General features: G+C 44.6%; 1 protein-coding gene across 3 annotated transcripts in view; it reads left to right on the top strand.

Moving 5' to 3' along the window:
- The window catches only part of LOC142582804 (uncharacterized), a 118,166-nt gene extending 104,254 nt beyond the window's left edge, over positions 1–13,912 (top strand). For all 3 annotated transcript variants that reach the window (XM_075692853.1, XM_075692854.1, XM_075692852.1), the window contains 4 exons: positions 617–798; positions 5,321–5,549; positions 7,656–7,866; positions 11,666–13,912. In XM_075692853.1, the coding sequence (XP_075548968.1) occupies positions 617–798; positions 5,321–5,549; positions 7,656–7,866; positions 11,666–11,788 (745 nt within the window). In that variant the 3' untranslated portion in view covers positions 11,789–13,912. The remainder of the gene's footprint in view (positions 1–616; positions 799–5,320; positions 5,550–7,655; positions 7,867–11,665) is intronic.
- The last annotated feature ends 489 nt before the right edge of the window (positions 13,913–14,401 follow it).

Below are 14,401 nucleotides of genomic sequence, written 5' to 3'. Positions count from 1 at the left end.
ACGCCGGCTATTGCCTGAGATGAGCATTGGGTTTGTGGGGGGATGTCATGGCTGTGTGTGGGGTAGGGGGTAAGGATAATGATGATGGGTGAAAACGGACACGCTACACAAATAGTCGGGCTGGGGGGAATTATATTTCTACTCCTGCCTTGTCACGGTGATGGACGGCTATTCGACGCATTTTTCACTCTTCGTCGGTAAAGGCTTCCAGTGTCTCTGGTGTCACTTTATCGCGGTTCTTAAATGTGAGACATGTTCCATTGAACTGTTGGACGCGCTCACACAACTCTCATTTGATAGTTGAGTTGTGTGTCGTCTCCATTGTTGTCCTCTGAATTCCTAGAAACTGAAAATGCATGTCTAGTGTGACCGCTACTGCATTTTTGCAAGCGTTTTCTCTCACCGTCCTTTCGCGACTTGCGGAAACTCCCGACTCGAATCCTCGAATCGACTGACGTTCGATTCTATTAGCTCCCGTACTTTTCGATGCCTATTCGGATCGACGTTAGAAGGTAACATTCGCAAGTTTCTAATTTCAAGCCATAAGATACTTTGATTATTGAACGTTTCAACCTTGTGTAATCTCTCTGGCGTTCATTTTTTGCTCGTTCCGCAGTGTCGATACAACAAATTTCATGACGAAATTAACCGACGCCCTCGTGCACTGCTTTGCGACAAACGCTTCTCGCTGGCTTCGCCGTCCTGGTCTGGCCACCGTAGTCGTCGGTTTCCCTCCCAGCGAGGACACCATCGAGAAGCTCGACAAGCAATACGACGCATATCCGAAGCACGTAATAGGTGAATACCCACGGCCATTTGTTGTACAAAGCGGAGGTTCGCGGCTCTGAACGCGAAGGCACAACCTTGCGCACGCATGAAAATAAGGCAATCATGGCAACCGGGTCAGCCTATCTCCCTCAATCACGATTTATAACAAACTATCGATAACTGTGTCATATCTACAGTATGCTATTCCAAGATACTGCGCGCTCGATTCAAAGAAATGCAATATGGCCTTATGCTTTGTACATATTCTAAGAAGTGCTCGTCATACTTCTTGATTTATTGTACAGTCAGTCACGCGGTAACTTCTTTCTCAAAAGAAGACTGAATAACTGGTTCTGCGGAAGGTTTATTGGGTTTATGCTGAAGTTTTGCAGTAGCATTCTCGCTGTACTTTCTCGGAGTGCGCGGCTTCACGAGAAAACACCAACAGGTAAACGGAACTGATTTCGATGCCAATGCTTTTGTCTGAAATACTGGCTCTCGCTACCTCCATCTCACAAGTGTGCACTAGTTCACGCATAAAGTTGCGCTAGTTGTAATCACAACATTACTATAGAAGGTGTTAAATGCGTAGGCATTTTTGCGGTTACCCAATGGTAAAACTCTCCGTCCGTCCCTCTTTTGCGGAAGACGATCGCTTTCAAGATAAAGCCAGCCAGCTGTGGAGGAAGACGACGACGAACGCACGAGCGGTGGCACGAAAATCTAGGGGTATGCCACCTTGAAATCTGCGGGTATGCCAACTTGAAATCTGGGGTTGGGCCAACTTGAAATCTGTAGATAGGCCAAGTTGAAATCTGGGAGCGGGCCAAGTTGAAATCTGGGGATGGGCCAAACCTAAGTTCGAGGGTAGGCCAAATTAAATTGGGGGGGAGGGGGGCACCTTGAAATTTGGGTGTGGCCGTGCTCGAGATTTTGGAGTGGCCCAATGGCCTGTTGAACGCTGCTGAGCGTCCTTCGGATTATGAACATCTCGCGGGCAAGAGAGTGTGCTTAGACCCTTGGCGCGTTTTTATTGGGCCTTACCGAGGCGCAGTCAAAAAGCAAGCGAGAGCTTTGTGTACAGGGAACGCGCTCATAACACAGGCTTGCGACAGAGAGAGAGAGAGTGTGTTTGTGAAGGGTATGAGGGGCTATGCGGGGATGACATAGCATCACAGCGATGCACTCTTCCCTGACGCAACTAGGGGCATTCTAGGCAGCGCGTCATGCGCCAGCTGTGGTGCTCGCTTTGGACCGCTCTGCTCCGGCGAGGCGCGCTCGTGCCCGGAGTTCCCGCTCCATTGTTGCAATTGTATTGAAGGGTTCGGATGCAGCGAGAAAATCTGTCAATTGTCTGCTAAAGCCTAAGCATTCTTTTCTACCGGAAAGGCCATGGGTAGACGTGCACAAGCTAGAAAACACAAGTAAGCAACTCTAGGCAAAAACGTAGTAATAGCCGAGCCAAACAATGCTTACGCTTTAGTAGACAATTCTCAGAATTTCTGTAGTTTTTTTCCAGTCCTTGGCGCAAAAAAGAAGTAAGGGAGACAGTTAGAAAGCAACCGGAGGGAAGGGACGTTGGTCTTCAGTGGTTCTTTACTGAAGACATTGCGCCCAATGTGATCACAAAATGAGGTGTCCTCAATGCGGTTGCCGATCACAACTCTTGGCGTATGCGTATCATGCAGCCACTGACTAGGGAAATGGTTTAATTGACAAGGCGATTGACGCTCTGTTCACACCACTAGTATGCACTCTTTATTTGATGCAAAATGTTTCTTCTTGTATCCATTGAAATTTTTTAACAGAAAACAACCGCTTTCAAACACAGGTGTACAGTGCCACTTTTTACAATAATCTGCAATGTGTCCCGATTGCGCTTCCATGCTCATCTCCACTAAGCGCTGAAAAATTTGTTTTACGCCAGTTCACGGGAACCTAAAGCAGGGCCACATGTTAACACGACATAAAGTATATCACAAAAATGAATCAATTTAACTTATAGAGCGCGCTTTCAAATGTATATTTTCCTCAATTCAGCGGTATTATGATTAGTAAAAAAAGGCGAAGAAAGTTAAGGGTAAAGGGCCATTTTTTTTATTTCAGACAGGAACCGCAGCGCCGGTATACGAGAGTCTCGGGTGACGGATTTTCTTAGAGGATTTTCTTTTTTATTGTATATTCCGGCGATGTGGCTCGGGACAAGTTCTAACAACTCACTGAGTTCAGTCTTTCGCTTTCTTAGAACACAATCCAGTCGATCTTTACCCGATAAAGATTTACCTAGGCCAGAGCAGGCACCCTGAATATTTACCACGTTTCGAGGAACTGGTTTCAGGAGCTTCAAGGCGACGTCGGCCCACGTATTTCGTTGCTGAGTCGTTTCTGGCCTACGAATCATTTTCTCACGGAAATAGTTGCTTTTTTCGTTGACGGGGGGAGGGGGGAAAGTTAGAACTGTAATTTACGAATGCATCTGAAATGTCTTGTTCTCTTTTATGTTTCGTTAAGTGACACACATATCAATTGCAAGCATGGCATGGTGCGCCCTCTGTAGTTCCTGGCTTGTGGAACTTTATTGCGTGGTTCATTTCATCTCCTTGTATGCTCGCGCACCATATACGCTGGTTGAAATGGCTTGGAAGTTGAGCAAAGTGAACGCGTCGACAGAAATTTCTGCGAAACTCTTTCGACAGGATCCCTGTCTTACACTTAATCATCCGGGGCTTCGCAATACCGCTCGCATGCAGTCAAACTTATTACACCTCTTTCAGGCATGCTAGGTCCCTCAATGTAATTTCGCTTAACGTGCTTTCCTTAGTGCGATCGCATTTCGGCTATAGATAAAGAGTACAGTTTAATGCTGCACAACTAGACGAACGCGGGGCAAGGAGAGAATGCAACTATTTAAAAAAAACTAAGAATTGCCGTGGTTCGTCCGGAAATAGGCTCAAACGAGTAAAATGCTCGATCAAACGTTTTTTATAGCGAAGCTGTTTATGCGGACCCTGTGCCATGGTCGTCGGAGTTCGCTAAAAATCGCATCAACAGGAATGGGTCGAGCGTTGTCGTCTTCTTCTACAGTTGTTTCCATTGCTGCTTGTCATTCCAGCATAGAATTTCGTTCAATTATTCGTCAAGCGGAGGCCGCTTTTACGGGGGCATGAGCCATCGTTCAAGGCAGTATGAGCCATTCATTCTCTTACACGATGAACAAATTTAATCTTGAGGCACAGGTCTGTGATTGTGAAATGTAAACGCCGTCATCTGCCTATCAACTCAAGAGCAAGCAATGCAATATTCAACGTCTCCAGACAAAGCGCTGCAAGCGGAGGAGGCACATTGAGCAGTGCAGACAAAAGAGACGACTCAACATCAAGCGGTAGAAGAGAACACAAGACCAAGCAAATGCAACATTACATACAAAATTATTTCAAAAACCAACAATAACATGGTTTTCATTTCACGTCAAACCTTGTTCTCATTACTGGCGCTCCAAAAAAAATATGGGGCGGGGCAACTTGCACGCGAAAAAAGGAACGGCGGAACACAGACAAAAACATCACGCGCAAAAAGGAAGAAAAAACTGGGAGAACCGCAAAAAAAAAGCACTCCTAAAGCAGGCTCAGCATGTGAAGTTCGCAAAAGCGAGAATAAAGTGAAATAATGGTGACACCAAAGGTATTGTAATGTAGACTGCTTGCGAAGTTTGACCTGCATGGTGTTACACTCTGTGTAATTAACGCAGCTTCGCTTTTCGACCTTCTTCGTGGACTGGAAATGTTATTTTTATAATCCTTCATTTCGAGACTAGTATATTTCTTTTTCTTAAAGCCACGGGATTTTCCAAGACTATTCTGAGACAAGCTAAAGCAAGTTGCATTCCAATATTTTTAAAGTATACTTTTCTTTCAGATATACACCGACTTTACATGGTGTATTTCTATACAGTGTTTGGTAGACAGTTAACTACACTAAAAACTTCGGCCAAAAAAAGTGAGGAGAAACTTGTGGTCATTGGCAACTATGTTACCTTGGCTAGGTTCTGATGGTAATAATCGTCTTTGTGTGACATTTTTCGACGAGAGTGTTAGTATAAATTTATGCTCCATTCAGTTTCAACTGAAGGCTTCACTATGGTAAACATCAAAGAGTACAGAGAACTAATAGTATGCTAATATTACGGAAAAAATTTACCTTCTTTAAAAAAAATATTGATGCGTCCTTAACGTACTCCTTCACCCCTAACCTCACAGGAATAATATTAAAAGAATTGGCAATAGACCAATACGCTCTACGGATTACTCAAGATCATGGATAACGTTGTAGCGCTGGCGAACAAGAACAGAGGCGAGACGTAGACTGAACGATTCTATGTCTCTTTGTCCTTTGTTCGCCAGCGCTAAAATGTTATCCAAGTTTGAATGCCAGTACGTCCAGCACACAGCAAACTAAGATCAGCTTAATGACAAGCACAACCGGTCATTCTACTTGTATGCCCTTCGCATGGTAACATTGCAATGCCTGTACCTATCTTCTTTCTTCCGTGCAGGCAAGAACGACTTCTTGACGGATTGGGTGCAAGCCGCCAAGACGAGGAAACAGCAGATTAACACGTCCGCCGTTCACTTCGACCCATCAGTAGTGGACGTCATAGTGTCTCGAGACGGGCTGGTTATAGTGCCGGAGGCCACTTCTTACCTCTTGTACAGCAGCGAGTCCCCGCCCTCGTTCGTATTCGGCAACATTGGTCACATGATCGCCAGACGCTTCGTTCAAAGGTACCGGATTTATTACAGTACTCATATTGTTTCTTCTTTAGCACATCAAAAAAAATGTGAATAAGAAAACAAACACACATACGCACACTGAAATCTAAAAGCGCATTCAAACAGAAAACGCGTCCTTGAGTGGCTTCTTGTGCGACTCGTTGGTGCTCTGCCTCTTGCTTTTCTTGGAACAAGCGTTCCTTGGCTCTTTTGTACTGCTGCAGCACGCCGTCGATTCCTATATTCTGTATCTCGTCTTTGTCTCTTCAGCTGACGAGGTTCTCTTACTGCATACACCTCGACTGCTGTGACGCTCGCGGCGTGTGACTCGGTGTGCCACTCATATATTGTGTCGCACTGGGCGTCACGCCTGACTCTCATCCAGGCCAGATAGCCAGACAGATGCTCCACATTGGGTGGAGATTTGGCAGGAGAAAGGTGGCGCTCGCATTTAAAATTGAACGTGTTTATGTGCTTTCCTGTGACAGATGGCGTTATGTTTGTACGACTGTAGAAAGTAACAACTCTCTCGCACCAGAATTTCACCCATTTTTGTCACAACTTCGTCGCGCGCACTCGTCTTCGTTGTCTTCCCGCACGTCGCCACTACAAGATGGCGGGAGATGCTTGAAAGCTGTGACAGTAGCGGGTCCTGAAATTTCGTTGCACGCCATTCCGAATGAAGTACAATGGGAATATTGCACTTTGTTCGCGTTCACACACAGTATGCGTCATTTCATTATCATGCCTGCAATGAAATGTTCCACATAATAACGTTTTCTCTGATGGTGAGACGTTACGTTCCGAAGACTCAAACACGGGATGTCAAGGTCGCCGTCAAGGGCATTGTATATAGACTAATTTTATCCGTGTGAGATTCTCGCTTTCAGCATTAGGATACACTTTCTGGACTGTGAGCTGCGAGGCGGGCTCTGGCGCTACAGACAGTGCTTGAGTCTGTGATGAAGGCTCAACTTACGATGGTCTTGCATAATGGAACGCAGGAGGCACAAATGCGTGTATATTTTCATTGAAGGTCTCGTTATAGACCAATGCGAGGTGTAGCTTCCACTGCAAATTCCGCGTTACCTTATGTTTAAAATTCAGTTTATGTACAATAGCCTTTCCTTTTCCTTTGCATACCGATCCCATTGGAATGCGGCCGTCGTCGCCGTAAAATGAAGCCCCGACCTCGTGCTCGGCATTTGAACGCCACATTTGCACTGATCAGCCACGGCAGGGTCACTGTGTGGATATATATTGTGTTCGTAGCTTAAGACGGAGCAGCACGAAAACAGGACAGGACGGATGCGGTTACCGGACAAGATCCGAGAACATGTGCTCTGAGAATCTTTTTATACGCCTCTCTTTTCCTGTCTTACGTTTGTGCTCGTTCTTTAGTAATGAACACGTACTAACTAATCCAGCGCGCGAAGTTAAGCGAGAAAATAAGGGGGACGAAGGAGAAGCGCTGACTTCCGATTAAATTCGATCCGAAGAAGATGAACGTATATAATGTAAACTGCTCCATCTGCGCAGGCGCGTTAAGGTACTTCTGTGGCAAAGTGAAATTACAATTGGGGCAGGCCCCCCTGCCCTCCAAAAAAAAAAAACAACCGGAAAGAACACTGAACCCCGAAACATGTTATCTACGTGTTAAAACGAGAATATCCACGCGCTCGCCCCATGTCGCTAGTTCTCTTAAAGTCAACGTCGCGTGGTTCAGATATCTAAAGGCATTCCGAGAAAGTTCAATAGGCAGAGCACGCACTGACACACACTGCTCCCAAACGCCCGATTTCTGTTGATTCGATGATTTCTCGCGTAGTCAGCACAGCATTTGTACTAACAATTGTGCATTCGTTAACAAGAGGCTCGCGTGCGCAGCTCTTGCAGTGGTAGCTCAGGTGCCCCATTGTACCGTTTTGAACGATGAGCCCAGCAAGCAGCCCGTTCTACTGAAATCGTTTGCGTATATTCCATTATAGTTCAACGTCGCAGCTGCTGCTATATATGCACAACAGCAACAAAGCGATACTTGCGCAAAAGAGGGTGCACTATGCAAAATAAACGAGGCCACTAAACGCTCTAGCCTTCCATCTCTCGTTTTTCCCTTAGAATGTTCTTGCACACGGCACGGCCGGACGCCCAATGCATCCCATCGGACGCGTCGAAGGCAGCGGACGTTTTCGAGAACCTGCTGGCGTACCAGTGCGCCAGACACGTCTTCGCCGACGAGCTCCAGCGCAACGCCAGCGCAGCATTGTGGCTGCCTATGCACTTGCGCCTTACTCCTCAGAGGCAGTTCTTCACCTTCGGGTGTTTGAAGGTAACGCCCGTGGCAGCGACGTAAGAAATATTACTTTCCGATGTTGCGGGGAAAGGCGACCTGGGGCTGCGCGAAGGACGTCATCGGGTAGTGTAGTCATATGGTCATTCCTGAGGTAGTCACTTTCCTAGACTTGTGGCCCTGTAACTTAGCTTGCGGCCAGCCACCGCAAGCTAAGTAAAGGGAAGCGGACCAATCGCAGACGCCGGCACCACCCTCCTTATCTGGTTACCTACTTTCAATGTGCTGGCTCGGCCCCATCGAAATTCTCCCCAGTTGAGCGTGGTCCTCGCCTCTCGTCAGCCAATTAGATAACAAAAACTGCTCAATGTAGGCAATGTAAGCAACGCTATTCGCTTTGAAAGCAATAAAAGTGACATCCTACTCACGAGAAGCGCGTTTGATTGGGCTTTTCAGGCAACGCTGCGGGTTACCGCCTCATGCTTGCGTCGGTAGTTACATAAATTTGACGTCAAGAGATTGGAACAAAAACATATTGGAATAGTTTTACGTTATAGAGCCCTTGAAATGTAAACTTCTTGTCGAAGCAGGCCCTTTTCCGTGTATTATTTATTTAATAGTAGAGGACGCCACAAAGAAGATTGTTATAATGAGGACTTTTGTACGGATTCGATGAGGCTCCAAATAAACCGTACATTATACAACGCAAATATGTAACAATGAAACATCATCAGAACAATTGAGTTGGGGCATGAACATGGATCCTTTCCATTAGCCTGGTTGTTCAGTTCGTCCAGCGGCGCACGCAGAGCAGATCCGGCAGCTAAGGCTCGACTACGAAGATTCAAAGACTTTCCTCCTCTAAAATTATTGCTACACTGTAATCCCTTTGCGAAGTAACATACTGTGCTATCTGAAGTGCAAAGTCAAAAGCTAATGTTTGACGCCAGAAATGCAGGGTATACATTTGGCTCATGAAGTCGAAGAACTGCTTCACTGCATGGCACGGAAATCAGAAAGGCAGATTTTTTTTTATTTTTGCTTTTATGTTCACGTAACAGTTACTTGCCAATCATTTTTTAGAAAAGCATTCTTGGAATAATTATCTGCGGAGCGCAGTCCTCCATTTGTGTAATTTTTTTACGTATATTGACGTTACATTGCTTTTTTTAATGACCACAGAATTGCCATCTCTGGAAACTTGTCTCGTTGACTTGTTAGTACTTCTTTATTTTTTCAGCTTACCTCTTCCGAGACACCCGCCGTGGTTGCTCAGTGGCTATGGTGTTGGGCTGCTGAGCACGAGGTCGCGGGATCGAATCCCGGCCACGGCGGCCGCATTTCGATGGGGGCGAAATGCGAAAACACCCGTGTGCTTAGATTTAGGTGCACGTTAAAGAACCCCAGGTGGTCAAAATTTCCGGAGTCCTCCACTACGGCGTGCCTCATAATCAGAAAGTGGTTTTGGCACGTAAAACCCCAAATATTATTATTATCTTCCGAGACACAATTTGTTTTTCTACCATTTACATTGTTGTATTATACGTAAAAGCGTTATTTGTGGTGACAAAAAATCTCTTTCATATATACCTGAAAAAAATTATAACTTCCCCGTAGTAATAATAAAGCTAACGTTTCAAACACAAAAAAAAAATGGAGATAAGACTACACTCGAATGACCATCAGCCATTTCAGCTAGGTGCACTCTTGTCAGTCATGTATTACTTTGCTTGCTTGCTTTCCTGTGTGACCTTAGTACACTGCAGTAACTCGGTAATCCGGTGCCATCCTTGACAACGTATGCCTCGCCTTGGCACCCATTCTATGACTCTAATAAACCATTGGTTATCTGCTCTACGCATCACATAATCTATCCAATTTCATTGCTTCTTGTTAATCTTCACTTCAGTATCAATATCGGCTGACCATAGCGCTCTATTCCCGTCTCTTGAACTTCTATCGTGTTCTGTTCTAACGCTCGTAATGTGGCTAAATTATTCTAAATTTTTTGGAATGTTCAAGTAATCATCCCCATGTTCTCAACAATCACTGATTACATAGTTTTCAAGTGTATCGGTAAGCTGCTGTTTAAGGCTTCTATCTCATGCCATGTACGCTTCAACCTCATTTTTATTCGTCCGGAGTTCTTGTTCTCGTAATTCCTCTTCCCTGTGAATGCTTGACCTAGGTAAATGTTCTTCTTCAGTTGTTTCCGCAGCTAACCTACTGACCATGAAATCTTCGTGGCAGTGTCATAAATGTTAAAACCAAGAACCTGAAAGAAAAGCACAAACAACAGTGCTACACTCGCAACTGAAATACTTTATTAAATACTGATGTAATTTCACCAGCTTTCCTTCACTTGCATTATATCTAATTAAGAGGGAGACATCGCTGTCCTTACGTTATCGATATTTATCCGGTTATCTGTACATGCGTGGCTTGGGCGAGAGTGTTGTTCTTTTTAACTTTTTGTTTGACTGGTTTTTATATTCTTTCATTTCCAAGTGGAACGCCGCTGTCAGTCCGCACCTTTCTTGCTCTCGCTTGGAACCTAAGAAACCATAATGCATCAATATCAAGCAGCCGAAGTTTCAGTTCTACACGAAGCCTTCGTTACTTGCCGGGCTATTCAAGAATAAATTATGGCATATTAGCTTTGAAACCTATCTGAATATTTTGGCGGCTCAGGGAACTCAATTATTCTTTTTTCTGCTCCAGCGTTGCTGATCAGGTTGTTCAAACACTTATTTAAATATTACTTTAAAAAGTGGCATGAATTAAAAAAAAAGTATTATTCGGCGACCCATCATTCGCCACACTGAACACCTGGTATTTGGAAAGAAATCGCATATTATCATGCGAGCAAGTAAAATTTATTCCATAACTTTTAAATTCGCTTTCTGGAGCATTGTGTGGTTGCGGAATCTAGGCCAACTGTTTGTCAAGGTTTCAACCGACTAGTAGGTATCGTGATTATAAAAATGTAGCCATGTATCTGCGCGCGGTCAAATGCATTGGCATTCCACTAATTTTTCCCAAAAGACGGACAAAATTGCATGTAGCGCGCCAATGTGCTTAATTTAGGAAAAAAACCTCCGCCGCACAAAAAAATTAAATCCAGCTTAAATTTTGGCATAAGATTAACCCAATTGTTATAGCACAAAGATAAAACAAGAAAGAAAAAGAAACGCGTAGATTGCAAGACACAGATGATAGCGCTTAACAAAGAAACATTTATTCTAATAGAAAAGTTCACGCGGATTCAGATTCGCCGGAGCATCCGGCTTGTAGTATTAACACGGATACATTGTTTTGTATAATCTGATCGCCGTTTTTAGCCGGATAATCGCTAAACAATATTATCGCTCGGCGCCAAAACGCGCCTATTCATGCGTCGGAACTTTCCCGAATGTTGTCACCAATTCTATAGCGGAAGAATCCTGTCCAATCAGATTCTGTACGTGACGCAAACGTTGTTCAAAGAAGAACGCGTGCACCAGAGATTATGTGGAAACGCACTATGAGTCACGTATAAACAGCCGACGTAATAAACCCGGAGATCAAATTTCGTCGATCGCGCCCACCGTTATCGTTGTGTTCTGAGTGATACTTGTTTTCTTTTTCTGTGCACAAGTTCATTCAGTAATAAGTTTGACTCGTGACTCATAGTTTTTGGTAAATTAATTATTCTTTTGTGAGTGAGTCTCAGTGAGTTCCCTCCATTTTACCGGCCTATGTACATCAGCACTCCTCAAAAAAAAATTTAATTTTATTGTTTGCTTCTTGAAGCCCCAATGCATGGCGATCTTCGCGAGACGCTCTCTATCTCACGCAGGACTGCCGGAAGCGGGGCCTCGGCATTGAAGGCAGCTGCGCGACAGCTGCGCTGCGAAGGCTGCCTACCTTCACCGACGCGTACGGCTGCCAACTCGAAAGACCCGCCTGCAATTTGACCTAAGATGCGAGAACGGCATCGTCTCGCTGTCACAACATTCCGTCCCTTCGAATTTTGAACACCGACTCCCTATCCTCTCGTAATTTCTGAATGAAGAATACTTTTTAATGCGGTGACAGTTGTCTATGGCTCTTCTATTGAGCTTAGATTTGTCTGTCGCATTTGTTGTACAATTTTGCCTAAGAAAGCGGGATCGAATTGTAGCTGCTCCAGTACAAGCCAGATATTCTAGAGCGATTTCTTCCGTCAATGAAAACCACGCACAAGATATAGAGCCCCAGTTATCCACATTGGCGGTCTTCCTTAGCAATGACTACGACCGTGTGTTTGTTTACTGTACTATCGCGCTCAGTATGAACTACACCGCGCGAGCGCGTGGCCGTGCGCCTTTTGAGCTATCTGGAGAGGGTGTAGCTGTTCCAGCAACTCTCACGCTCGTGTCAACAATTTTGACGTATACACCTCCCGTGGTGACGTTGTAGTAGCTTTGGCGTTGCGCGCCTAGGCCCGAGGGCGCGGGATCGAGTCCCAGCTGCGGCGGCCGCATTTCGATGGGGGCGAAATGCATAAACGCCCGTGTACCGTGCATTGGGCGCACGTTAACGAACCCCAAGTGGTCAAAGTCTATCCGGAGTCCCCCACTGCGCCGCGCATCATACACATATCGTGGTTCTGGCAAGAAATACCTCAGAATTAAATTTAATCAACTCCTACATATCTTCTTCCTATCTTTTTTCTTCTCTATTTTACGTGCACATTCTTAATGTGCTTACCCGATGGCCATATAGTGCATAAAAACGTGGAATGTTGTTAAGGCTTGGCCATGAGAGCTTTGAGCTGTGTGCAGCTCAGTTGGTTAATGTGGCGAGCCTTACTTGTATTGTGCCCATGGAGCATAGGTGTCCACAAGTCTGCAAGCTGCCCCAGCAATACGATAACGGCGCTTATTTTGATATTTTGTAGGGTTTTCATGCCTAATTTCAGCTATTTGACCAACTGTCGCCTCCTTCTGTTTCGTAGTTTCTACATCTCGAAATGCAATACCAACGGAGCCAAGTATCCAAACTTAAGCATGTTAAACATCGAGTTTGGAAGTTACTACCGACACACACAAACACAAAAAATCACCATAACTAAGGGCAGCTAACGGCCTTGTTTTGGAACTGCTCTAGCTTGCAAACCGACTTATTGGACGTGACTTGAGAAGTGAGCATTACTTCGTCGATAAATATGCAAGTTTATTCGCGTGATTTACGCGGACTTTTGCTCGCTGTGAATAGATATATCTTCACCGCAACACTTGAACAGTTGTCAGGAGTGTCTCAGCTATACACGGTATCGCCGATGCATTTAGGGGCACAAGACCTTTGAGGCGTTTTACCTTTACTCTCTGCCTCCCGTAGGAATATTCTATTCTTCCTGCGAACAAACATGCTTGACTGTGGCTTTGATGGATGTATTGCGTGCCACATAATTAACAATGAAATGCATGTTTGTCCATCAGCCCTTTGTGGAAATTTTTCGCTGGCTTCCAAAGTGTTCGTCAGTGTTGCTAACGCAGCGCAGGTCATTGCTGATGCTGCAATAAGAAGAGACAGTGCGGCCTCAACACTCAGAGAAGTGAACGCAATCGAACTTGTCTTATCAAAAGCTTCACTACGAAACTTAATATTTTCATGCATGTCACTAAACTTCGTAAGTCAAATAAAGTCGTACGCGCTTTCCAAACATTCAGTTAATCAAGTGATATGTTGTACCGTAGCGGAAGCTACAGAATGCGAAACGTCACGTTCGTGTGCTATATGGTTCTAACGTATCGCGATGTACCACGAGTGGCATTGACTATATAGGTTGACACTGATGCTAGTGAATGCATTATACGCTCACCTCCTTATATTCACAGCCTCATGCAAACACTTCTAGAGTGAACCTAGTAAGGGGCGCGGCATCTAACCGCTAAACCACGGCTTGGTTTGATTTGATTTTGTTTGGTTTGGTGTCTATGGGTTAGCTCAACCCACCAGTGGAGATCGGCCTTCAGTCGAGTGGCAGTAGATGAAAAGTGAAGAAAAAATGGAATTTGGAAAATTATAATGATGTAATAAATGAATACTAATCGTTTTTGAAATCGTCATTGCATGTAGCTTCTTGTTCCTTTCATTGGGTTGGTTAGACACGCGCAGTGACATATATTATTATATTTGGGATTCTATATCGCTATTTTTTGTTATCACAACGCTATATTAGAGTAATTATATGCTTAATGATCAACAACTTTTCACGAAAATAAATAAATTACGGATATTTAGCACCAGAGCTTCACTACATGGTAGTATTCACCATGGGGCCACATAAAGTAAAAGTATATGATTCTTATTTTATTCCAGTATCCTGACGTCAAATTTGCCAAACCACCGACGCAAGCATCAGGCGGCAAATTGTAGCGTTGTATTAACTGCCTGATGAAACGCTCTCCTCGTTTTTGCAAGGACTCTTTGTTTGCTTTGAAATCGAATTGCATTGCCTCTTCGACAGTTTTTCTTATCTGATTGGCTAACAAGGGGAGAGGAGCGAGCAGAAGGGAAGAAGATTTCAGTGTGTCCAAGCTATCACAGT

The sequence above is a fragment of the Dermacentor variabilis genome, chromosome 5 (genome assembly GCF_050947875.1).
Source record: "Dermacentor variabilis isolate Ectoservices chromosome 5, ASM5094787v1, whole genome shotgun sequence".
NCBI lineage: Eukaryota > Metazoa > Arthropoda > Arachnida > Ixodida > Ixodidae > Dermacentor > Dermacentor variabilis.
Note: the sequence above shows the minus strand (reverse complement) of the source record. Positions and strands in the feature narration are given on the sequence as shown.